The sequence below is a fragment of the Gymnoscopelus braueri genome, assembly GCF_963280865.1.
Source record: "Gymnoscopelus braueri genome assembly, chromosome: 23".
Lineage (NCBI taxonomy): Eukaryota > Metazoa > Chordata > Actinopteri > Myctophiformes > Myctophidae > Gymnoscopelus > Gymnoscopelus braueri.
In genome coordinates this window covers 41094320-41120803 of record NC_137625.1, presented here as the reverse complement: position 1 = coordinate 41120803, position 26484 = coordinate 41094320, and the positions used below count along the sequence as shown (strand labels likewise).

At 43.5% G+C, this 26484-nt stretch overlaps 1 protein-coding gene across 3 annotated transcripts; it reads left to right on the top strand.

Annotated features, from left to right (window-relative positions):
* Positions 1–3302: 3302 nt before the first annotated feature.
* On the top strand, positions 3303–26484 carry brd1a (bromodomain containing 1a). 3 transcript variants are annotated; one of them, XM_080421817.1, is made up of 13 exons: positions 3303–3714; positions 5788–7180; positions 9274–9439; positions 9931–10059; positions 10971–11099; positions 12180–12492; positions 13510–13845; positions 15415–16110; positions 16357–16495; positions 17661–17794; positions 18015–18124; positions 18860–19014; positions 20212–26484. In XM_080421817.1, the coding sequence occupies exons 2-13, from the start codon at positions 5808–5810 to the stop codon at positions 20393–20395; spliced, it is 3864 nt and encodes a 1287-aa protein (XP_080277943.1). In that variant the 5' UTR covers positions 3303–3714; positions 5788–5807; the 3' UTR covers positions 20396–26484. The 3 variants fall into 3 exon arrangements, with proteins under 3 accessions (XP_080277943.1, XP_080277942.1, XP_080277941.1); XM_080421816.1 differs by having other exon boundaries at positions 9928–10059; XM_080421815.1 differs by having other exon boundaries at positions 9919–10059.

Genomic DNA, 26484 nt, shown 5'->3' with positions numbered 1-26484 from the left:
TAAATATATAATGATAATACGTTTTTGTGTGTACATTTTATTCATAAAAAAATAAAGACTCAAAACAGTGTTGAAATAAACGGCAGCAGCTATTGTAGGTTGAGAAACTTCGACTAATAAAAACTGTCTATTCTGATTTTTTTTTTCCTGGCATGGTTTGTGTTACTTGTAGGATCACTGCAAATCAATACGAAGTTATTCAGAGTGATCACCTTTATCCAGTGATGAAACACATTTATATCCTGATGAGAGTGGTGGTGGTCTCTTCCTGGATGACAATGCCCCCATCGAATCCACAGCAGGGCATGAGGTGATTAGTATTGAGCATTGAAGCTATTCTAGCAGCTCATGGTGGCCTACATCTTACAAAGACATTTTATGTTGGGTTTTCCTTTAATCTGTCATCCTGTCTATATTATAATAATAATATAACATTATGATTATTATTACTTGTGCTACTATCCTGTTCTGGATTTGCCTTTTCTGGATCAGTAAAGTAGCCTATAGCTATCTTGTTCATGTTTTGTTATAGTTTGATGGGTCAGTCAGTGTCAGCCCAGGGCCAAATAAAATGCTATGGTAGCAGTGCGACAGTTGTGCTGTGAAGGACGCTACAACGTGATAGGGTAGGCCTATGTTTAAATACTGTTACATATCCTTTGATTGATTGATTGATTGAATACTTTATTAACAGTTTGCAAATAGTACAGTGGTACGATTATACAATGGTGCTAAAAGGATACCACAAAAATAGCCTGGCATGGCCAGACTAATATCACTGCGATATTAGTCTGGAATCTCCTGTATTTCTGAGGGGCAAATTCAAAAAATGCCTCTGGTGATAAACCCGCCCCATATTTGCATACTGCGCTCTGATTGGTCCCTCATAACTTCGGAGGGAGAGAAATAAAATCTCTATTGAGAGGGGCCAGACGTAATCTGCCAAAGGCATTTTTTTTTGCAATGGCAGATTCGTCTGGAACCAGGCTACCACAAAAAGTCCTTAAAGCCAAGGGCTTGTTTCCATTGTGGTCCTGTGTATTCAATTCATCGAGACATTTAAAGACATACAATACAAGACATCATCAACGCTAGTAGTAATAAAGGGTATATGTACAGTAAACAGTTGGGGGGGGGTCATTATAAGGTCATTATAATTAAATTACTATTTATTATTATTTTATATTCACATTTGAATACAGAGAATACATCACTGTCTTCCTTCAAAACAGGCCTGGAAATCCATCTTTCTGGAGGCCAAAGGGGGAGCTAAACTCACTTATATTTGTCCACTCTGTACATATAGTGTTTTGTATTTGTTGATGATATTGTATTTTTGTGTTATTTTTATTTTATGTTGATGAATTGAATACATAGGACCCAGGACTTTTTTGTGTCTTTTAGCTCAAATGTCTGAATGTACTCGTGCTGTTTGCATTTCTGTCTAATAAAGTATTCAATCAATCAAGCAAAGTTTTTCATTTAATACAGGGCAGGGGGATCATTCATCATGTTATTATGATTGTATTATTATTATTATTATTATAATGGTGGCTGTAAAGCAAAAAATAAAGCCATGTTTGTGTTTTATTGTCTCCGCCAGAGGTGGAGAGTATGTTTTCGTTCTTGTCCTTCCGTGTGTCCCCCCGTCTCAGCCAAGCTAACATTGGTCAAGCTTCGCGTGACACGTGACAATATAGAGCATCGCAGTTCCCGCCCCCTCCAGGTGCCGGAAGAAAAAACTCAATGCATTTTTCCCATTGACATTTCCAAACATATTTATATCTATTAATTTAAGCCTCGAATCAAGCCATCATGACATGACATGAATCATGACCATAAAACGTTTGATTCTGTGATTATTATTTTTTTTAAACGGCAAAACAAGGGTATTTATTAAATATAGTATATCACATAATTAAATATAAAATTAAAAAAAATCACAGAAAAAAACGTTTTATGGTCATGATTCATGTCAAGTCATGATGGCTTGATTCGAGGCTTAAATTAATAGATATAAATATTTTTGCAAATGTCAATGGGAAAAGTGCATTGAGTTTTTTCTTCCGGCACCAGGAAAAACCAGGAAGTGGGCGGGAACTGCGATGCTCTATATTGTCACCAATGCTTTTGATTGGCTAGCGAGACGCATGACGAAATAAAAACCTATAAATAGGTGTGTCACTTCAAAAAATAATTTATATTTTTTGAAGTGAGCTTCCATCAGCCAAGCTAACATTGGTCAAGTGACACGTGACAATATGTAATATAAATAGGTAAGACAGGATTAATCAGGAACAGTACTGGCGGAGACCTGTGTTCTGAGGAGCACATTTTCTAGTTAAATTTTCAAGCAATACTTATCTTCAAGCCAGCTACCAAGCCACAGATCCATAGACACTGACAATGGTGGAAAGTAACTAATTACATTTACTCAAGTACTGTACTTAAGTAAGATTTTGAGGTACTTTCAATTGAAACAAGCCATAGTGTTTTCTTGGGTTCAATCCTTTTAGCAGACCTTGAGTAGAAGTAGAACTGTACTTTCTGTGCCTTTTTGTAAACTGTTAATAAAGTATTCAATCAATCAATCAAAGGAAAATTTTGATTACCGGACTTTTACTTGTAACAGACATTACTACATTGCAGTATTGATACTTTTAGTTAAGTAAAATAAATTAGTACTTTTTCCACCTCAGCCCCATTAAGCGCAGAGCAAGCCCCCACCGTACTGGAGGGGGGGGGGGCTTGGTGGTGGCTAGACGTCAAGTCGTTTTACGTTACGTTGGTTACGTTACGTTACGTCGCGTCGGGTGGGACGCATTGTTGTCAGCGTTGCCATGTCGGCCTTTTATAAGCGACTTTGGGCTTTTCTGTAAGTTGCTTGTAAATATTGGTTAGTTGCGGGTTTTTTTGGGCTTGTTTCTAAAGTATAGTTGCTTATTTAGGCTTGCTTCCAAATGTATTATTATTATTATTTAAACCAGTGGTTCTCACATATTTTCATGAAAATGTTTTGTGCCCAGGTGCATTGGTGTTGTTAGAATGTTTCAAAAAAGTTTTTTTTCCAAATGTTCCACATTTTATTCCAATAGTTGTGAGCTTGTAGATCTGCTATTTTCAAATAGCCGATAAAGTGCTCATGCGGACTAGTCGCTTCTTTTGGGGCTTGTTTTCCTAGACATGGTTGCTTATTTCTATCTTTAAAAAACTGGCAACACTGATTGTTGTGTTGGTTGGTTGGGGGATGAGCAGCAGGAGTCAGAAAGAACAGAACAAACATAACGTACTAACCACTACACACCACCACCACTACCGCTGCTGGAGCTCTGTGGCTCCACCGTGCTGCTGCTGCTCTTCAGCCTGCAGTACATTGTTGTCGGGCCTGGGAGGAGGGGGGGACAGAGAGAGAAGAAGAACAACAAGAAGAAGGAGCCCCTGTCGCTGCTGCCGCTGCCTCTGCTGCTCCTGCTCCCGTGAAGAGAGCGCCGTTCTACGGTCAACACTGTAAAGTCGAACCCCGAGGCCGCTTCTTGTCCCCCCGGCCTCCCGTTCGTTGTGTGGGAGAGAGAAGAGCCGCGGAGCAGCCCTTGTTGGGCGGATGAGAACACGGTGTACGGAGCCACCCGCCACCGCCGAGGCCGAGGAGGAGGCCGCCCTGCTGCCGCCGCGGGCCCACCACTCTGCCTCTGCACTAGGAGAACCACAGCCCAGGTCGGTCGCTTGTTTTCGGGGTAGATCGTGGAAGGAGTTCTGTTGGGTTCTTATGGCTGTGTGACTTTTCGCCTCTTGCCTGTTGTTGCATTGATCCTGGAGGGAGTGGAGGAGCGCGTTCTGCAAAACAAACCAAAAAATGCATGCAGGGAGGAAAGGAAGGAAGCGAGCTGGTTGAATTGTTTTAATTTGTTTTTGTTTGGACGCCATTTGCTCTGCGGGAAGAAGGGGAGGCTACTACACTAGCCCCTCCGCTAATGTTATTGTTAAAGCCCACAGTTTATACTCTTCAGTGCGATGGTGTCCGCTTGTGTTAAAAAGAACAGATCTACAAGTTTTCAAAGCTGTAGGTCTGTACTTTGTGGCCCGTAATTAAGCTTTAGCTACTGGGGCCACCAGCAGTCTGTCATACTGGTTATAATTGCTTTATAACAACAGCCTCTCCACCAAATGGCTCAGTACCAACACTAGTTACTACTCTATATAGCAATGGCTCTCAAACTTTTAAATGTCGAGGTCTCCCCTTAACTCTGACGGTATACAAATGGAACCAAATGGACCCCTAACGGGTCCATTTGGTTCCATTTGTATACTGTCAAGAGTTACAGACTTGTAAAGGTCAATTTAGACCCCCGAAAGGAACCCAGAGTGCCTGGAATCCACTTTGAGAACCACTGCTATAGTACTAGTGTGGGTGGCCTCCTCCTCCTCCTTCCCCCTATGATGTTTAAATGCCTCAGCAACCCATTGATAAAATACTACTAACCAAGTTGCTGCTGACGGTTACAGTTACAGGAAACACAACTTCTTTTTTGGCCCCCTGCCAATGCTAATGCTTTTAACAGATTTCACCACCGCATGCTGTAAGAATCTGACAATGTATATATATATATATGATTTAAAACATGAAACACTTTAATGGTGTTGGATATCTGCCTGCGTTTGATTGGATAGTCAGACTTTATAAACTCTCATTCTGTATAAAAAAATTATAATACAGTCAACATTTCTTCAACGGATCTTCAAATGTTGATCTAGCCGAAAACAGTCTGTTATTATTGTTTTACACAGACCCTCTGTTTGTCCTGTACCTGATTCACCGGAGTGGATGTGCATGCTCTACATTTCTGAAATAAAGTTTATATAGTGGTTACAACTGATCAGACCACAGCAGACATTATATATGTTTAAAAACACTTTCTTCATCAACGAATGAAAAGTTGCATGCAACTCTTCTTGCCTGCGTTTAGGAAGTATGTTTGGTGTGAGCTGAGGCCAGCTTTAATCTATGCCAGGATAAGATAAACGAGTAATGTTCTATTGTTCTGACTCAATGAAAAACAAATGCAATGGCGGGTCGTGATGATTTACACCAAAGCGTAAATTCTCATGCAGAAAAATGTCATTCCTTTGTTAAGTCGACAGCAGCATGCACTTCATGCATCGTGGCTGGTCTTATCTCGCTGTCACCGTGGGCAACCTGTTCTTATCTTCTGAACACAAGTTAAGCTCTCAGCCCTCTAATTACCCCCCTGACATGTTTGTTTTGTGACAAATTTAGCGCTATGCAAGCAGTGTGTGTGTTTAGTGTCCGCAAACCTGCACCGTAATATCTATGATGGCCCGTCTGTGCTGGCTCGAGGTATTGGTGCTTTGTGAACGTAGGCTTTCATTTTGGTGAGTACATGGTGGTCATGGTTGTATTAACCACTTTCAACCAGGCGTCCCTATTTTAGGCATGTCATAATAGGCAAAAAATAGCAGATCTGCACGCTTGTAGATCGTCTATTTTCGCAGCATGACACCATCACATGACAAAGTATGAATGGGGCTTTAGAGGTTAAAAGGACAGCCTTAAAGACCAGCAACACAGCCTTTTTACATTTTCAAAGATGGAAGTCGCCATGTAAACAAAAACTTGTAACGTGAGTTACGTGACACCTCAGCTGGCAGGAGATGGATGGAGTTGTGAGCTTGTAGATCTGCTATTTTCAAATAGATAGATAAAGTGCTCATGATTTGTGAAATATTATTATTTTTCCTTACCGCCTGTTAACGCATTTCTCTCCACAGCGACACCACGGCTCTTGAAGATGAGGAAGAAAGCTCGGCATCACCGGGCCCCGGCACCCCAGAGGTCGCCGTCGCCCATCATGCTGTCGCCCAACAAGCAGATCCTGACGTTCGCCGAGGCCAAGCGCATGGTGGAGATGGAGATCGACGGGCGTGTCCACCGGGTGAGCGTCTATGACCAGCTGGGCGTGATCTCGGACAATGATCCCATGGCCCAGGAGATGCTGGAGTGCACCAGCAACAAGGAGAATGCAGAGAAGCCTCAGAAGCAGGTCCTGCTGAGGTCCGTCCGGCTGAAGAACAGCCAGGAGAAGAGGAACGCTGCGTTGGGCATCACCGCCAGCGGCGACGCCCGGGGCGTGCCGGCGCAAGGCGCAGTGGGCCCAAAGCTGCCGGAGCCCAAGTTCCGCACCGTGGAGTACAACCTCCCGGCCGTCCCTAAGCGGCCGTCCGCCTTCTACAAGTACGAGGAGAAGACGGAGGAGGAGCTGGACGAGGAGACAGAGTACGACATGGACGAGGAGGATTACGCCTGGCTGGACCTGGTGAACGAGAAGCGGCGGAGCGAGGGCGTCAGCCAGGTGTCCCACAACGTGTTTGAGTTCCTGGTGGACCGCTTTGAGAAGGAGTCGCACCTGGAGGGCCTGGACCGGGCCGACGGCGAGCCGCACACGCCCATCGACGAGGACGCCGTCTGCTGCATCTGCGTGGACGGCGAGTGCCACAACAGCAACGCCATCCTGTTCTGCGACCTGTGCAACGTGGCGGTGCACCAGGAGTGCTACGGCGTGCCTTACATCCCCGAGGGCCAGTGGCTGTGCCGCCACTGCCTGCAGTCACCCACTCGGCCCGCCGACTGCATCCTCTGCCCGAACAAGGGCGGCGCAGTCAAGAAGACGGACGATGGCCGCTGGGGTCACGTGGTATGCGCTCTGTGGGTGCCCGAGGTGGGCTTCTCCAACACCACCTTCATCGAGCCCATCGACGGCGTCCGCCTCATCCCCGCCGCCCGCTGGAAGCTCACCTGCTGCCTCTGCAAGCAGCGCGGCGTAGGGGCCTGCATCCAGTGTCACAAGGCCAACTGCTACACCGCCTTCCATGTCAGCTGCGCCCAGAAGGCCGGCCTCTTCATGAAGATGGAGCCCATCAAGGACGTCACAGACACGGGAGAGCCCACCTTCTCGGTGAAGAAGACGGCGTACTGCGGCACGCACACGCCCGCCAACTGCATCCAGAGGCCCCTTGCCATCTACGACGACACCAAGCCTAAAAATGGACTGTGTAAGAAGGCCGGCAAGGTGGGAGGGCGCCGAGGGAGGTCGAAGAAGAAGAGCAAGCCGGAGCCTGAGGAGGACACGGAGCCCGCTGTTGTGCCTAATTTCCCCCCTCACAGGTAAGACCACTGATAACATGAAATATGGTGCAATATGTTGGATTTATGCAATTAGTACGTTAATGTTGCTACTTGATTTTTTTATGTGTGCAGTGTGAAGAGTTGGCAAAATGTTTAGTTTTTTGCCCTTACTACTAGGTTCTCTATTGGTCTGCTTCTCATGCAACTGATTCATGAACTTTAATATAAATATCATGTGGCAGCGAAGCCTAGTAAAATGGTTTGCATTTTTATAGCTCAAAAGAATAAAAGTCATTACAACAAGTGTTTAAAATACCGGAAATATTACAGATGGTACAAAGTTTCGGCCACAGTTGGCCTTCATAATTTGTGACCCACCCCCTTTATATAGCTGTGGGTCACTCACAACACGTGATCACGGTGACTTATAGGGCAGAAGTAGGTTACTTTTAACACCAATCTGTGAATGATTACTATTGTGGTTATCCCACTACATTGACATACACGTTTAAAGACATGTTAAGACATTTTAAAGCACAAGGAGGCACCAATACACACAGTGAAATACATTCAGTCAAATGATCATGCCAGTAATCCGAACAAAGTCTGAAGTAAAGTCGTTGTGAAAGGAAGACTAGAAAAGTTCAGCTATTTGAGTCCAGGCAGTCCTTAAGGGTCACTTTATGTCTGGACTTAAATAGCTGAACTTGTACATTGTGCAAATATTATTGTACATTGTACTCTTTGTGCTCTTCAAGCATATTGCTTAAGTTTCAAGCACTAGTAAAAAAAAAAAAATCATACAAATTGTCAAACTTTAAAAATTATTAGCTTGTCTTTAAACTTGTATGTCAATGTGGTGAGATACCCACAATAGTAATTATTCATTCACAGATTGGTGTAAAAAGTAACCTACTTCTGCCCTAGCCTGGAAACCAGACTACTCTGCCAATGCAAAAAGAAAAAAGCCCTCGCTCGGTTGTGATTGGATTTAGCTGCCCCCGAAATAGTGGGGCACCAATCAGGGCCCATTATGCAAATATGGGGCGGGTTTATCACCAGAGGCATTTTCTAATCCGCCTCTTGGAAATGCATGTTCCACACAGAGATTCCAGACTAATATCTATTAAGTCACTGTGGTTACATGATGTTGTGACCCACAGCTATATCAGGGGGGTGGGTCACAAATGAAGGCCAACTGTGGCCGAAACGTGGTACCATCTGTAATATTTTCTGTGTTTTAAACTAAACACTTAAGGTCCTTACACACCGGGGGCGATTTCTTTCATGCAAATAATACGTTTCTTTTTAAAAACCTTATAAAGTCAATGCAAGCTTCCACATCAGTTTCGCGGAGCGAAAAAAGCGTCTTTTATTTATTCGGACCGAGTCCGAATTTTGCGTATATTTGCATAATCGCCGGTGTGTAATGACCTTTAAGAGCAATGCTGTTGTGCAGACTTTTATTCTTTTGAACTGTCACTCTGTGTCCAGCACCAGCAACAAACTGGATGTGCGCAACCCCCTGTTCTGAATGGGCATTTGTGTCTCCAAAGCGCTTTACAGTGTGCAATGTGCATCGCATTCACCCACTGACAGCGGAGGCAGCCATGCAAGGCACCAACCTGCTCATCAGGAGCAGTTAGGGATTCAGTGTCTTGCTCAAGGACACTTCCGACACAGGAGGAGCCGGGCTGGGCATCGAACTGGGGACCTTCTGGTTCCCATCTCCTTAGCCACTGCCGTCTAGTAAACCGCACTTAGAAAGAATCAGCACAGAGAAATTGTGAAATGTACTTAAGTACTGTGTTACTGTTAAATTATAACAACTCGCATGACATTTTAATTCTAAAAAGATCTTGCAGGCTGGAGTTAAGTGAAGTTTACAGACTAATCTTTTACAGGCACATTGAAAGTGCATGTCTCTCTCTACTTAGGACACAACTTGTTGTATTGTCTGACAGAGCGGTTAACACATTCTAAACAAAATGTTACTTAACCACTTGAACCCTAGTGTCTCTCTATCCTGTGGGGCTAACCAAAGGTGCCCCATTCTACTTCTGAAAACGGTTTACATTGGGATTTCACAGACACAGAGGCATTTCCTGCTCACATCTGCCTTCGTCCTCCAGGTTGAACACCATTCTCAATCAGGTGTCTATTCAGAAGAAGAAGTCATTTGTGGAGCTGGTGTTGAACTACTGGTCACTGAAGAGACAGTCGAGGAACGGCCTACCTCTGATCAGACGTCTGCAGACCAGCCAGCAGTCCCAGAAGACCACACAGACGGACAGTCCAGTGAGTCCACACACACACACACACACACACACACACACACACACACACACACACACACACACACACACACACACACACACACACACACACACACACACACACACACAATATTAGAGCCATGTTGAAGTGTGAGTCGTATAGTTACTTGGGTGTGATATAATACGAAACCAAATATTGTCCATCATGTCTATCTGTTGCTTCTGTGCTCCATGAGCGAGGAACCAAAGTAGTGATTCCTTTCTCTAGATTTGTACATCAGAAGAAATGTTGACATTTAGTAAATTCCGACGGACAAACCTGATGCCAAATGGTGCGTGGAAGAGCATTATGTCTTTCAATAGAGAGCAAAAATGGGAGTCTCTGGCTACCTGCTTAACCTCTTAAGCCCTGTTTTATGCAAGCTCCTATAATGACATGGCCAAAAAAGTTGTTAATATTCTACTATTTTGGTCTGGTTCTTTTGGCTGTTCTTCTGTCAGGGTGTCCAGAAGCAGAACGAGGAGGAGAGTAGGGCTCTGAAAGAGCAGCTGAAACAGTGGCATCGTCTCCGTCACGACCTGGAGAGAGCTAGACTGCTGCTGGAGCTCATCCGCAAGCGAGAGAAACTCAAGAGAGAAGAGGTACGGAGAGCAAGCTAGAACTGAGACGCTTATAACTAAAGGATCTCTGGTTTGATCACTGCAATGCCTAAAACCACATTTTTGCTTTGGCAAACACTTGTGAACAAAACCTTTGGCTGGAATAACTTTCCTTGTTTAAAATTTATAAATTAGGCTTAAATTGGCAGCTACACGTCGTTCTCCAGTGTTCTGGAACAGGACACAAAATACATAAGTTACCATAAGTTTATACACACATTGTTAGTTGTCATTTATGGCAAAAAATACCAGACTTGCAAGCTTATTACTTGTCTCATTGGAAGCTTGTAAATCTGCTATTTGCGAAAGAAAATAGAATTTATTTTTGGAAATTTGCCCAAAATAGGGACACCTCCTGGCCTTTGTCCTTGAGCAAGAAACTAAAACTGCTCCCCAAGCGCCCCCAGGTGGCAGCACACTGCTACTAATAGTCAGGACATGTCAAATGCAGAGACTGTATTTCTCCATGGGGATCAATACAAGTTGATGACTGGGGAAATGTGACACAATATGTACCTGTAAAAACTCGTTATACATAGTGCAGTGTATCAGACTTGTAACAAGAGGTGTGGGCAAAATAATATAATATACATGTATGCTATATACGTACAATATGAACCAGATGTATACAGTAAGAAAGTACATTGAGTCTAGGATCACAGTAATAGAAGACAATAATCTTATCACTAGGGAATTCAAAATATAATGTTCAACAAATATTGGAAAACTGCTTGTGAAAAGATGGAGAAGAGACTCTGGTTATAATCTCTCACTCTGTCTGTCTGTCTGTCTGTCTGTCTGTCTATCTCTGTCTGTCTGTCTGTCTGTCTGTCTGTCTGTCTGTCTGTCTGTCTGTCTATCTCTGTCTGTCTGTCTGTCTGTCTGTCTGTCAGATGAAGCTACAGCAGACCCTGCTGGAGATCCAGTTGTCTCCGTTCAGCATTCTTCTCAGGACTCTACTGGATCAACTCCAGGAGAAAGACCAGGCTAAGATCTTCTCCCAGCCTGTCGACATCACAGAGGTGAACTTACCCATAACCACTCTGTTGTCAGAAATGGTCAAAAATAGCCTAAAATAACTAGTGGTTGGAGGTGGTCTACCTACTACTTCCATTGAGACATTTAGATCCTGGTGTCGGGTAGGACATGTGGGGATTGCCTCTTAATCCTTTAAAAATTTAAAATGCAAAATATGGTCATGGCTTGCAAGGATTGTTAACTGAGTGGCACTGAAAGTTGGCCTAGAAAATGTGATGATACATCTCAAGGGGTTTATCCTTTCAATAAAGACACATAATTATTATTTCATTTTAGACTCTGGTTCAAATCCCAAGTAGGACATGTGTATCTGTCCACAGCGGACACTGTCGGATACTAGTTGCACACCGACAATAACAAGCTCACAACACGTTGCATCATGCCTCGCCACTAGTACGAAATCTTAAACATTTCTGGTCTCCTAAGTGGGCGTGATTACCCTACGTGTACAGTTTGATATCAGATCTCGCAAATGTCCTATGATCACTGTTGCAAGATTTCGCGAGAGTGTGTTACTGACACAGACTGGTCTCAATCAAAGATAATTTCCTCCTGATTTGTCTGTCTGAAAAATTACATTTTAATGTCAAAATGTTCTGAACATAATGTGGCTTGTGAAGAATGGGTCCAATATTTAGTTCAGTGACCACTGTGTTCACATTCACTTCTTCCATTAGAATGAATAGACTCAAGACCTACTCCTAGTCTCCTAAGGGTGAGCACCCACGTCACACAGATATAGGAAGTCAAGCGAAGTGAGAGTCTTGTTTTGTATTGTCTTTGGCCTTATGCAGCCTGCCATGTTTTTAATCTGCTGTTTTGAACCTAAACTGGAAAACAAACAACAAAATGGCGAAATTAGCATATCTAAAAGCTCACAATGCTTTGCACCGTGCCACACTGTGAGCTTGTAGATCGGTAATTTTATTTCTGAAATTTTAGATCTGTTTTTTCAGTGCTAGCTTGTGGATTGACTTTTTTGTGCTATTTTTAACATGTTAGAGATGCCGGTGTTAAAGTGGTTAAATAATGTCTTCCCTCCCGCTCTGTCCATCTCCTGCTAGGTTCCAGACTACCTGGACCACATCAAGCAGCCCATGGACTTCTCCACCATGCGTCAGCGCATCGACGCCCAGGTCTACAGCAGCCTGGACCTGTTCGAGGGCGACTTCAACCTCATCGTGAGCAACTGCATGAAGTACAACTCCAAGGACACGTACTTCCACCGGGCTGCCGTGCGGCTCCGCGACCAGGGCGGGGCGCTGTTCAGGAAGACGCGGCGCGACGTGGAGCGCATCGGCTTTGACACGGAGAGCGGCATGCACCTCCCTGAGGCGCCCAAGGTGGAGGCGCAACCGGCCTTTTCCTGGGAGGACGGTAAGAAGATTGTTTTGCAGTCAGTGATGAGACACAGAGCGTCAGACAGACTAATGGTTTGGATATTTGTTATAGAGCTACTTCACGGGTCCCCCGATTACGAAAATACCCGACAGGAGCCGAGACCCGTACGTGTCCGGATCCGTGTTTTACCATAACGACCCGGACCCGGGTCGGTTCCGGTTCTATTATCTCGGACCTCGGGTCTGTTTATCATTATGTGTAATACCTGAGTGGATCCGAAAAGACCCGTGCTGAGCACTGATCTGTAGAGAAAAAGCATTAAGTGCTATGATGATTACACTGACCTGGGATCAGAATACTGCAGCACAGCAATATGCGGGGGAACAAAGTTGAGCCACGCATGCTGTCAGTTCAGTGAGAGCGGAGAGCACAGACTCAGAGCAGGGTTGTGCGATTCAAATCAATATCGCAATTATTTCCAACTTTTGCCTCGATTACGATTAATCTTTTGTGCGCCACCATTGTACAACAAAGTATAAAACAGGTTCAAGTGATTAGTCAGACTAATTGATTTAGTTGATTATAAAAATCTATTAAATCTATGATGCATATAAGGAAAAACTATTGCAAAACCCTCGATTATTCAGTTTTAACTAACGATTTTTCTAACCTTTTGAAGTAGTCACAGAATATTTATCTCCAGTATGATCGATCCCCTGATGGTTGCTAATCACGGAGGGTTTCACTGTGCTTCCGCGAAGAAAAAAAAATGTCATCGCGACCTCCGATTCGCTTGTTATACGCCGTTGAAAATGGCATGTCTCGGCAAAAATACATAGTAAATCACAAGAGTCGAGATACAGAATAGTTCCCAAATACTTTAACCAGGAAGTGAATGGAGCAGTAAATCTTTGGATCACGTTATGTCCTGGTTCTGTGTGGAAAACGGAGATCTCCGTCAATGGCAGGGAATTTGTTAATATCGGTTTTGATATATTTTCAGTTAATTGACCAACCCTAATCCAATGTCTCTTCCTCTGTGAACCCTCCCAGTGGATCGTCTTCTGAAGCCAGCCAACCGGCAGCACCTGTCCCTGGACAAACAGCTACATCAGCTGCTGGATAAGTTCGACATGACCTGCTCCATGAAGAACAGCCCGTCACGCAGCAAGCGCGTCAAGCTGCTCAAGAAGACCATCAACGACGTCCGCAACGAGATGAGCCTGAAGCGAGTCCTGCCCTCCCACCACCGCCACCATAACCACCATCACTCCTCTTCCTCCTCCAACTCAACCTCTTCCTCCTCTCTGTCCGTTTCTTCCCGCCCGGCTCCAGTGTCAGCCTATGAGGAGAGCATAAAGACCAACGGACACAGCCCAGACGATGAAGGTCTGTATCACAACAAAAACATTTCTTTTATATATATATATATATATATATATATATATATATATATATATATATATATATATATATATATATATATATATATATATATATATATATATATATATATATTAGGGATGCGCCGATATATCGGCCACATATCGGTATCGGACGATATTTGCTGTTATGTCATATTCAAGGGCTTTTTTTAAACTAACTCCAGTCACTTTCAGTTCAGCACAGCTGAGGTCTGTGTGTCACTGTCCAGCTGACGCTCGTTGACTTTCGTTAATGTTACTTGCATCAATGTATGTGGATTGTGCTGTTTTGTCTTCTAAACATTCGGTAATATTTATTCGGCCTTTCGGCCTTATATATGCCTTTTTTTGTTCGGCCGAATATATTCAGTTGCCGAATATTTGGTGCATCGCTAATGTATATGTGTATGTATGTATGTATGTATATACATTATGTAATATCAATGCAGAATCATCCATGTCTGCATTGCAATGTGTCTTATTATTGATTAATTTCCACACCTCAAGTCTAAAGCACAACTGGTTGGTGGAGATATAAAACCACATTGACATACAGTAGAGATGTGCGGATAGGGTTTATCGTCACCCGAATCCGCATATACATGTTCATTATCCACCCGCCATCCAACCGCGGTTAATTATACCATCCTATTTCTAGATCCGCACCGACCGCATCAAATTATTATTATTTTCCTGACGTTAGTTTTCAACAATGTTACTCACCACTGTCTGTCGCGATGTAGTGACTGTATACAATCCATATCTATGGTAACAACAAGACGGAGCTTAAGCTTCACTTTCGTTTTCAACTTGCTTTGTTGCCATGTCTGCGTTTTATAAGCGATTTTTGGGGTAATTTGGCGCTTGTTTTGGGCTTGTTTTCATAGACCTTGCTGCTTATTTCTCTCGCAATGTATTTGGCAACACTGGCTGCACCCAAAGACCACTTGCCGGTCAACGTGCAGTAGGCGGCTAATTTGTGCCTGATGTAAAATGACGTAATATTAAAATACTACAAACGCACGCACGGCGAGATTTCGTGCTTTTTAAAAGCTATAATAGGCCTATAGATTGATATCATTAACTGATTCACTGCCAATCACGTAGATCTACGCGAACCTATTTAAAGCCGCCACGTGCCAATCGCGTAGATCTACGTGAACTAAAAAATATATTTATTTTTTTCCAATTTGACCCAAAGACCAAGGAGATATGATTTTTCAAAGATCTAGACTCCTATCCACTTCCTTGTTAACTTAAAACTAAAAAATTCTGTGTATCGGCTCCTGAGTACTTTTTTTTTTTCAATGAAAAATCTCTGGCACTGGCTAAAAAAATATGAAAATACCTCTGGCAGTTAATGGGTTATGTAATTCCCACATTTTTTCACCCGCGGTTTATCCAATATTAATTCATTATTATATTTGATTGACCCAAATCGGCTCAAAACCGCGATCCGCGCATCTCTAACGTACAGTGTTTCTAGTTTAATGGTTTAAAGACTGTCTGTCTGTCTGTGTGTTTCCTCCCACAGGGGACAAATCTCTGCCCCCCAAGCTGGAGCCATCAGACTCAATACCACCCCTCATCCACCCAGATGGAGACCCTGAACCCCCCACACTCAAGCCCATCGACTCACCCCCCGACTGCCACCGCAAGACCCCCGACAAGCGGGTCAAGTTTGACGGAGGGAAGGAGACACCAGACCCCATCTCCTCCTCTCCTCCTGCACTTCCCGCTCCCCCCGCGGCCCCTCTCCCGCCACAACGCCTCAACGGACACTCTCACTCCCACTCCAAGAATGCCTTGCTGAAGGGCGACGTGAGCGTGGTCGCCACGTCCACGCTGGCCGAGCCCACCGGCACGGTCAGCCGGCGGACGGCCGTGCTCTTCCGCAAGTCCAAGACGGCCACCGCCGCCGCTCCCATCCCCCACGCGGCCCGCAAAGGCTGCCGGGGGGACAGTAGTGGAGGGGGAGGGAGGACTGCGGGTGGAGGAGGCGTGGGGCCAGACGGAGGTGGCGCTGACGGGAAAGGGGCCAAAGAGGAGGCGGACACGGAGGAGGAGGAGGACGCGCTGGGCTCCAAGACCTTCCTGTCCGTGGTCATACCGCGGCTGGAGAACCTGCTCCACGGCTGCAAGAGGAGACGCGGAGGAGACAGCGAGGGGGATGGTGCCGAGAGGGAGGGCGAAGCGGAGGGGGAGTCCCCGGTGAAACGTATCGATACGGGTGAGCAAACGGTCACATGTTAACGAGACATTTATGCAAACATTTACGCAAATTGGTCGGGTAGTGTTCTGGTTGTGAAAAAAAAGTTTTTGAAAGGCCTCTGTTGGCCGCACCTCCAAAAGCGCTTTCACTTCTGCCCATAGTCAGACTTACCCTTAATTTAACTGTTGGTTTCCCACTGCATGTGCGTTAGTTTGGGGTCATTCCTGAATCCTCTTGACTCCCGCTGCTTCGTCTCCTCTTCAGGCCTGTCTAATGGCTTTCTGGAGGAGGAAGAGGAGGAGGAGCACAAGGAGCTGCAGGCCAGTAGACCCCTGGAGCCGAGGAGACGCTGTGCGTCGGAGTCTTCCATCTCGTCCGGCAGCAGCCTGCCAGGCAGCACCAGGTAGGACCGACCATGGATGTGGCCGCCATACAGTATGTATGTACCATGGACAGACCCAGTTGTCAATGCCACGTCGACGTATTTATGTCTATGGTACTAACCGACACACAGTGGTGGAAAAAGTACTTGAGTAAAAGTACAAAAGTATTGGCATAAAAGTACTCATTATGCAAAATTTCCCATTTCAAGTTTTCAAATGTATAAAAATCTTTTGAAAATAGCCGATCTACAAGCTCACAATGCGACGCATTGTGAGCTTGCAGATCTGCTATTTTCAAATGGCCAAAATATAGTATATAGTATATAGGGTTGATTTTGTTAATGATTTTGATTATAATAATCAAAATCTACAAAGTAACTAGTAACTAAAGTTTTCAAATAAATGTAGTGGAGTAAAAGTACAATATTTGGAAATTGGATATACTCAAGGAAAGTACAAATACCTCACAATTGTACTTAAGTACAGTACTTAAGTAAATGTTTTAGTTACTTTCCACCACTGCCGACACACCTTCACCAATGTGTAATTTATACTCAATCGTACCATGGTGTCGCATGGATCTTCAAGCTGGATGAACTAAACGTTCTTAAAGTTGATGTGAAATGTGCAAATGAGTGTTTTCAGCGGTGTGTGTGATGTTTAAAGGTTCCGGTTCCTATTTGATAGTGATAGCACCAGATTAGGCAATAAAAATTTTGTAAAGCTCAATTTATAAGCCCTACAGTGTCACTTTCTGACAGGAACTGATCTAAGATTTAAGTCTGGATAGTCTGAAAGTGTATATCAAATGAATACAGTATTGGTTAATATGTAACGTTTAGAACCCTGACCTGCTGTGAACAGCAGGTAGTCGGCACAGATTAGGGTTCCCGACCTTTGCACGTCAAAAAACTACTTTTAATGATTGTAGGTAATCAATGAAAATGTACAGTATATTGGCAAGGCAGTATATTTGTATTCCGTAAAAATAATATAATAATTGTAAAAGATTTCCCACAACTTTCCCTTGAAGGAGTCGTTTTTCAAGATCTCCACCTATAAAAGGATTTCATCAGTAAATATGGGGGTCAAAGTTCAACCCCCCACGTCTATGAGTTATGTAAATAACTAGTTAAGATGTTGGCAAGTGTCTGATTTGGTTTGTTCGTTATATGTTTCTCCCAGCACCACCCTTAGTCTTCCAAAATGCGGGAAGGGGAAACCCGCCCTGGTCCGGAGGAGCACTGTGGATGACAAAAGCGAACTCATCGCTTGCATCGAAAACGGGAACTTTGCGAAAGCCGCTCGGATCGCTGCCGGTGAGTAAGGAGTACCAGACGCTGGTGTATTTTAGACTGTAAAATGTATAGTACATCACCAGGAGAGTTTGTCCGTATTGCGAGTTTGTTTTTTTTGCCGCATTTTGAGAGCCTATTAGTCAGGAACTGTAATTTACCAGGCTAAGGATCATGAGTGCGATTACATTTCTGCGTGTGCTCAATGTAAACTTTCTTCTGTTTGTTGTCTCTTCTTCTATAGAGGTGGGCAACAGCAACATCTGGATGCCCGCTAGTGCTGCAACGATTGCACTGGAGCCCCTAAAGCTTGTTTGGGCCAAATGTAGTGGATACCCCTCTTACCCTGCCTTGGTGAGTGTGTGACTGTGTGCTAATGGGGGCGTGTCAGCTAATCAGGGAATGTATTGCATGAATGTCATCAAAAACTGTAAATTCTAGCTGGCTTCTACAGTATGTGCTTGCGAAGAAGACTGTTGACGCAAAAGACTTGTGGCAGTTGTCATACTCCTAAAACGTGTGTCTTCTGTTGTGTTTGGTTTGAAAACATTGAACTAGCTTCTCCAATAGGTGGCAGCCTTTCATTGTAAACCATCTTACGATACAAGGTAAAAACTTGTATTGAAAGCACAGACTGAATGCATATGTCCGAATATGTCTAGAAACTGATGCAGTTGCTCAGACAGGCGTTGATGCAGGAGGTGTACTCGTTTGAAACCAGCACACTTGTAAGCATTCACATGGTGAGCGACGCCATTGTACCATGACGTATAAGATATACGTAACCCTCGCCTCTGTGGACATGTTTACCTTAAAAAAAAGTTCTTAAAAACTCACTTATTCAAACCACTTTTCATAGCCATATTTTGATTACCGATTTTGTGTTGTAATGTATCCTGTATTGATATATTTTTTTTCACCGGCTGATTGGTTAAATGACGATTCTTTAGTTTTTTCTCTTATTTGATTATTGACATGTTCTACTTTTATTGTTGTGAAGCACTTTGTGACTCTTCCTCTTCCTTTGTTGTGAAAAAAATAAACTTTACTTACCGTACTTACCTCTACCCACCGCCCCCCTTTGCACAGATTATAGACCCCCACATGCCCCGCGTGGGCTGTCAGCACAACGGGGTGTCCATCCCCATGCCTCCCATGGACGTGCTTCGTGTCGGTGAGCAGATGGAGATCAAGGCCGAAGAGAAGCTCTTCCTCGTCCTCTTCTTCGACAACAAACGCAGCTGGTGAGTGCCATGTAAAAGCCATGTAACCTCCATCGATGCCTCTCCTGCCGCTCATTATTACAACTGCTACTACTACTCCGCTGCGCTCTGATGACGGCCCTTGGCCGACACACGTAAGCGTTACATTTATTGGTGTGTGCCAATAAAAGAAAAGTGGTAATGTGAGTACTTTGTCCTCTATTGACTTGAAGTTTGGGATGTGCTACCTTTTGAGTGTTTTTGATATTGTATATTGGATTTTGGGTTGAGAAATCCCACTGTTGAGGCACAACGTCTTTTTCTACCTCTATTAACAATAATAATAATAATAATAATAATACTACATTTATAACACACATTACATTTTTGCAAACCTCAAAGTGCTACAGGGTTTAAAAACATTGGCACACAACAGCAAAGTCAACCAAACAACTACATGGGACCCTACTTCACTATTACTGCTGCTACTATTACTAACTCTACTATTATTAACACTACTTATACTACTACTAACACTACTTATACTATTAATAACATTACTATAACTACTACTGTTGCTACTAAAAGATGACAAATCACATTCCATTCCAGTCTTTAAATGTACCCCTATTGTTTTAGGCTATTACAATAGTATGTGCACATTGTGCTTTTATCCTCTCTTTCATTTAATCCATGGACACTGTAAATATTCACGTATTTCAGTTTTGTAATGTGCGAGTATGAAATAAACAAACATTAACCTTAACTTGCTTACCAACTACTACAGCCCCTCCAATTGTCTAGTTTTTGACTGGGATACGAATCCCAGTCCAACAAAGATGAGGAGAAAGTGACGTTTGCGCGACCTTTTGATGATTGGGCCGATTGACAGCCAATGATATGCTTCCAAATGTTCCCATGCTCTGGGCGGGCGTGTAAGCGAGCCACAGCGCTCCTCAGAGCGGACACAGGCGGCTTTCACTGGCCGGTGCTGGGAACAGAATAGTCTTTCTATACCAACTATTCGTGGTAGCCGCTAAATAGATCACGTAGTTGTTCAGTATTGATTAATATGCCTATACAGCCTCTTTGTTTTCGCTGTGTCCACTCCCCCGGCTCGCACAAATAAAAAGAGTGTCGGAAAGGGTTCATGTATTAAATTACAACCCGGTATCCAAGGCACACATAGGACGTATGTCATTTGTTCTTGTTTTATGGATGCTGTCCCCCTCCTCGCAGGCAATGGCTATCTAGATCCAAGGTGGTTCCTCTGGGGTTGGACAAGACCATAGACAAGATCAAGATGATGGAGGGACGCACGTCCAGCATCCGCAAGGCCGTCCAGATAGCCTTCAACCGCGCCATGAACCACCTGAGCATGGTGCAGGACGAGCCTATCAGCGACCTGAGTGATGTGGACTGAAAGACACACACACACACGCACAAACACACACACACGTTTGTATTACTTTACTTGTGAGGACATATATTTTAGGATAGCAATTTTATGAATGCCATTGTAACAGGGTTTTTTAAGCTGTTTTGAAGCTGAAAATAGCCGCTCTGCAAGCTCACAACACATTCAGTTGTGAGCTTGCAGATCTGCTACTTTTGGAGCGCGACACAGCCGCACCTAAATAGATCAGGCATAAATTGAATCCTAGACCCCTAAACCCAAACTCTAAATGCCTAATCCTAACACTAACCCCAACACGATTCTTTTCTTAATGGTAAGCCTAACTCTTTCACCATAAAACAACTATCTCGTGAGGACCAGGAAAATTGTCCTCACACTGTCTGTTCCAGTACACTTGTGGGGACATTTGGGCCTCACAAGTATAGTAATACAAGCACGCACACGTCTTACTCCTCAACCGTTTTGCTCTCAGGCCTGGCCTGTACCTCTCTGATATCAGCTACCTTATTCTTCTGACTCTGTCTCTGCAGAGGACTCTAAAAACGTGTTTACTGGACAGCCGTCATGGCCGCCCCCTGGTGTCCGTTCGCTTACATACACTCCTCTCAAACTGGCCGGACATTGACCCGGTTGCTGCTTAAAACGAATGTTCCAGTCTGTCCTTCTATCTCCTGACTGTGCCGAGAGACTGCTGCCATGTGTCTTCACAGCTGTGCTGAACACCGCTGTGTTCCTTCCTAACCACTCTGCCGATCCCCTCGCGCCTTCACGCACCACTCCTCCACCATCATTTCAACTCATCCCGTCAAGGCGGCCCGCTGCGTATCCATTATGTGTGTTCAGTTATACTTTTAAGTGGAAGTTGATTGAGTCTGTCAGGCCGTGCAATGTTCAAAGCTTTGGAGCAGGGTGGGAAATTAACGTTGAACGTTGCAGCCCGATGCGGCTACGTTTTTGGCTGTGGCCGGCTGGCAGGTTTATTTTCACATGTACACCTACTCGACCAGCCACTGTGGTAGGTCACCAACTACCAAGTCTGTCCTACACTGCAGAATCCTTGTTGTTAGAGGGTTGGTTAAGATATTTTGGGTTGTACCCAAACATACCGAAACATATCGAGCCTTGATTGAGGGTTGGTTAAGATATTTTGCTTTAACTTATTTCCTGTCATATTGTCACTGTCGGGGGAGGCTGAACTCAGGTGCTTGCATAAAGTATAAGCCAGTATAAGACTAGTCCATATACCCAGGATGTGTGCACCCAAACTATGTACAGACTTGAGTCTTGGGACTGCAACTGGCACTAGAGGTCCCACAGCACATAATAGTGCTAATGAACAGCTTACATTTCTGAAAAGTTAAAAATCTGCTTCAATGCATTTGAAGATACCAACCCACTGAGGAGAAAAATGCATGAGAAGAACAGCCACAATTAATTCATTAATTGAGTGAGAGTTATAAAAATAATAAACGGCTTAAATTTGGGGAAATTGGCTTCCTCACTGCCTTCCTCACTCCCTACCTCCCTGCATTGGTGGTAACATGGCTGCCTTCCAAGCAGTTGACCCGGGTTCGTTCCCGGTCAACGCAAAAAATCTTATGGACCACAATGGCAACAAGCCCTCCCTCTGGGGCTTTTTGTGTTCTCCTTTTAGCATAACCTTTGACTGTACTACCTGTACTGTTGACAAACCTGCACTGTTAACAAACCTGCTAATAAAGTATTCAATCAATTCATATGCCAATGGCCATTGACCATGTGCAAGTTCAGATCAATTGGTCAACCCACTGAGGAGAAAAATAGATGAGGACAGAATGACGGACAGAGGTTTCCTCATTTTGTAGTGGGAGAAATTGATATTTTTCTTTATGAATCATGCAAAGCTGTAAATGAGCATAAACGTCCCTCTTTAATTTAACCCTGACAGTACGTTTACACATACGCAATGAGCCTCATGCTTGCTCCTCTCAACGCTTGACACCTGTAGGTGTGTTGCTTTTGAGATTGACAGAAATAACAGTGCTGTATGGAGGGTAACGAATATTGTTAACACATGTCAAACTAGCAGTTTTAAATGTGACATTAATCAAGACTGCACAACTGCATGGCCTATATTGTTCACCGGGGTCCCCAGGGCTCTATACTAGGCTTCACTCTTATCTACTCCAAATCTACTCCGATCCACTAGCCCGCAACACGTTGCGACGCGTTGTGAGCTTGTGGACCGGCCGCATGTAGATCGGCCGAATGTTTGCCCCCAGAGCAGGGACGCTAGGGTTCTAGTGGTTAAACTCCCGTCCCACACCCGTCATCCCAGGGCAGGCTCACCATTGCTGCTCTGGCCCGTGCCTCCTGCTAACTGAGCATAATTTTGGAGATTAGCAGATGGCCAAACAGAGCCTGCCATTCCCCTTTCAGCTTCAGGATCACCTCATTGGCCTGCAGAGCCACCGCCAGTTCATTGTTCTTCCACTGTGCCCCCTTCAGGATGTTAAACACTAGGCAGAAGATTGAACATTCAAGACGTTTTATTAGTCGCATGCTATGTGCACTGAAATGTTGGCTTGGCGGACTCCGCCAGACTGTGCTCACAATCCTTACTTACTTAGTAAAAGGTTATGATACTCATGATACAATGGTACTAAGTACTAATTATTAAGTAAGTCATAATAAGTAATACCATCTCCTGACTAAAATGTATAGATTGTTTACAATCAAGCGAAACATATCGAGCCTTTGTTGTCCCTTCTCCGCCGGTGTGGAACTGGTTCCGTTCTTGTTTTTCCATCTAATTCAGAAATGGTTCTGAATGTTTGCACTGAAAATTAATTGGTTCCGAACCCTAAAAGTTGGTTTGGAACTGGAACCAAAAAATACAATTCCAATGGTTCCATTTAAAGTGGTGGAAAGCACTACGATTCCAAGGACCTTCCAGGTGGAGGTCCCGCTGTCTATTCACAAGCAGGCAGGAGAAACACAGAGATTCACTGTATGTTTTTGACACCTCGTCTGTAAATGACATATACATTTCAGCCCAGAAATAGGCCATGTTGTTGTTCAATCTTGATTAATTTCTCTGCTAGATTAAAACTTTACCACTTTTCATTCAGCACTCTGTCCATCTCAAGGGCTACAATACGTGGTGATTGGCTGTCGCCTGGCCAAAGACTCATTTCTCATTTGCATAAAGTTGAGCAGAACTGTAATGCTTGTGGCACCTCTTGAAGTTTCCCCCTCCTGCTCTGTACTGCTCCCAATCCCTTGAGCCTTTGCGTGGCAATTTTGCCTGCTCCATAGGAAATTAATGGGGAGCATAACAATGAACACTCAGGATTTTGCAGTGTAGCTAGAGCTAGATAATATGACTTGAATATCACAATATTTACCCTAATACCCACAAAATGTGTTCTTCTCCTTAGTGTCACGTTTTCTCTGAGCATCTTAACCAACAAACCCCAACACCCCCTATTTTGGTGGAACATTTGCCAGAAGTGGCAGATCTACAAGCTCACAATGCGTTGCGGCCCATTGTGAGCTGACAGCGGATTCCCCTGAGTTAGACGTTGACGTGGCGGGCTTTCCTGCCTCGCCGAATGTTTGCGAGGACGTGACGCTTTGACTTAAGATTCCAAGTGTAACGCCCGGGATTCGAACGCGGGTCTCCCGCGTGGAAAGCCAACAGCTTATATCCACTAGTCCAGAGGGGAATTCCCCGTTGGCCGGGCGAGATATTAGGCTTTTGGTCATCAGGCAAGAGGCTCTGAGCCACTACTGCTAACTCAAACTGCTCAGAGAAGCGGGCTTAGCACCCCTCAGCGCGGACACGCTCGGCTTACGGTTACGCCTTGCTCTGGGGGTGCCTCACAGGGTTCAAGTCCACTTCTGGCACCCTTGTTTTAAATGTTTATACTGGGACGTCAACCTATTAACGAGTTGGGAGTGAGAACGGCTCTTCCGCTTTCCAGGGGGCGGGACTACCGGGAACATTGAAAGGCAACGTGACAGGGGAGTGCCATTCACGTCAAACGGGTGACGTGACGAGTGCTTTTGCGCCAACTCGTCACCGTAGTATGACATGAGTGTGCCTATGTGTTGACCTGGTTGCTATGATAACAGACAATATCACAGAATATCAACAGGGAGGAGAGAAATGATATCCCAATATATATATATATTTTTATATTGTTCATTGCCCAGCCTTAATCCTAGATCATCTTCAAACATTTGTCATTGAAGCCTATAGACGAGAAGCAGGAATACATTGAATCCCACAGCTGCTCAGTCCATGCCGATTTGTGTGGGGAACCGTGCAGGTATACATACATAGGTGTAGCGAGACGATACAAAAAAAAAAGAAACTTCCCATTCATTTTCCAAGGAAGTAGGGGGCAATCCCTTGAAAACGATTGTGGGATTGACTAAGTATGGTAGCGTCAAAACGTTTAGTTCATCTCAACTTTATGCAAATGAGAAACTAATCAGATTGTTGAATGTGACAGGGTAGCAACCGTTTCATCAGTGACACATGACATCACTTGAGATTGACAAAAAGGTTATGAAGCTTAAATCAATGGAGGTGAAGAAGCTTATGTATATTATTCACAGATAAATGAATGACAGCTGAAGGTAAGAATCGAATGTGGGTATGTTTCATTTGGGTGTTTCTGTGTGCCAGCGTAAGTTAACTGTACAAGAGTATGAAATATACCCTCAATTAATAGTATGCCAATCAGTCTAAAAGTTCAATTCTTCTTCTGTTATGTATGATATTTTTAAACTTTTTAAACTTTAAACCAGGAGCACTAACAATCTCTCTGAATTGGTACAGAGAAAAATGTATTAAAACTTGGTGAAAGGTGCTGGAGATCGTTGGTGCTTCTAGGGAAATAAAACATGTTAAACACAGCTTGCATTTTAACAATTCACTGTCCTGATTGGAGTTGTACAGTATGCCCACGGATCACTTGGCAGGCTCCATGAAAGAAAAAAAAAAAAGTTAATTTCTCACCCTGCATTTGAGTGTGTTTCTGTGAGTGTTCAGATCAGGAACCAAGTACAGTATACTGTAGCCAAAGCTTATTTTCTTGCCAGGTCACATTCACTTAAGTCGAATCCACATAAAAGAGGACCTTTTGTTTATATTTAAATGACCTTTGTAAATAATCTGTATAATTGCCTGACACTAACTTATTTTGTAGTTTTGACGAGAAAAAAAAGGGTACTGTACAATACTTTTCTTAGTATTTATACTTTGATTTGTTAGCAGCACTAAAGGAGTGGTGCTGTCTGATTTAAGAAGATAAAAAATTAAACGGCTCATAGACGCCTTAGCGTGAAAGAATAGGGCTAAAACATGTTTCTGAAAGTATTCCCTTCTCATTTTTCTATCGTTTTATAAGTTATTGAAGTTCCACTTGGCATTGATCTTTTTTTTTGTTTTGTTTGTTTTTTACTTGGGTGGGAGGGTTGATGGGGTGGGATAGTTTTAGTATATTTTTGTTCACATATTTATATTATTAAATCTATATGTCTCGATTGCTCATACCGGAAGTCTAATGTGGAAAACAAAAAAGTGTTCCTCAAGAAAACCAAAATAAATGTTGCTGCCCAGATTTTTATTTTTATGTTTTTCACCGATTAATTTGTGTGACGTGCAAAATTATTGCAAAGAAAAGAAAAAAAATCATGTAAACGTTTATTTTCTAACATTATTTGACTGTTAACTTGAGGGTGTGGCTGTAGTTCTTGGGAGATGTGCCTGTGTTAACTTATTGTAAAGTATTTTGCATTACTTTATATTCACAGAAAGATGTGAGTATTGATTGTGGTAAATGTGGCACATTTTTTAGGTGGATTCTATTGATTGCCTTTTTAAATAACCTTTTCAATCTTTCATTTCATTCAATTTACCTGTAGACTTCATGACATTCATTTTATAGTGGACTTTATTTCTGGGTAGCATTGAATGGTTTTGGTATATTTCATTTTATAATTAACTGTAGTAGATTTTTTTTTCTTTTTTTTTTATCGGGTCATATTACAGAACTATTGCTGGGACTTTCTTTTGTAGTAAAGCAGAAAATAAAACTAAAAAT

Bases quoted from the DNA above. Each gene is read 5' to 3' on its own strand.
- brd1a (XM_080421815.1), top strand. From the start codon at position 5,808: ATGAGGAAGAAAGCTCGGCATCACCGGGCCCCGGCACCCCAGAGGTCG. The intron at 10,060-10,970 runs GTACGGAGAGCA...TCTGTCTGTCAG, and splicing joins AGAAACTCAAGAGAGAAGAG to ATGAAGCTACAGCAGACCCT. The intron at 13,846-15,414 runs GTCTGTATCACA...TTCCTCCCACAG, and splicing joins ACACAGCCCAGACGATGAAG to GGGACAAATCTCTGCCCCCC.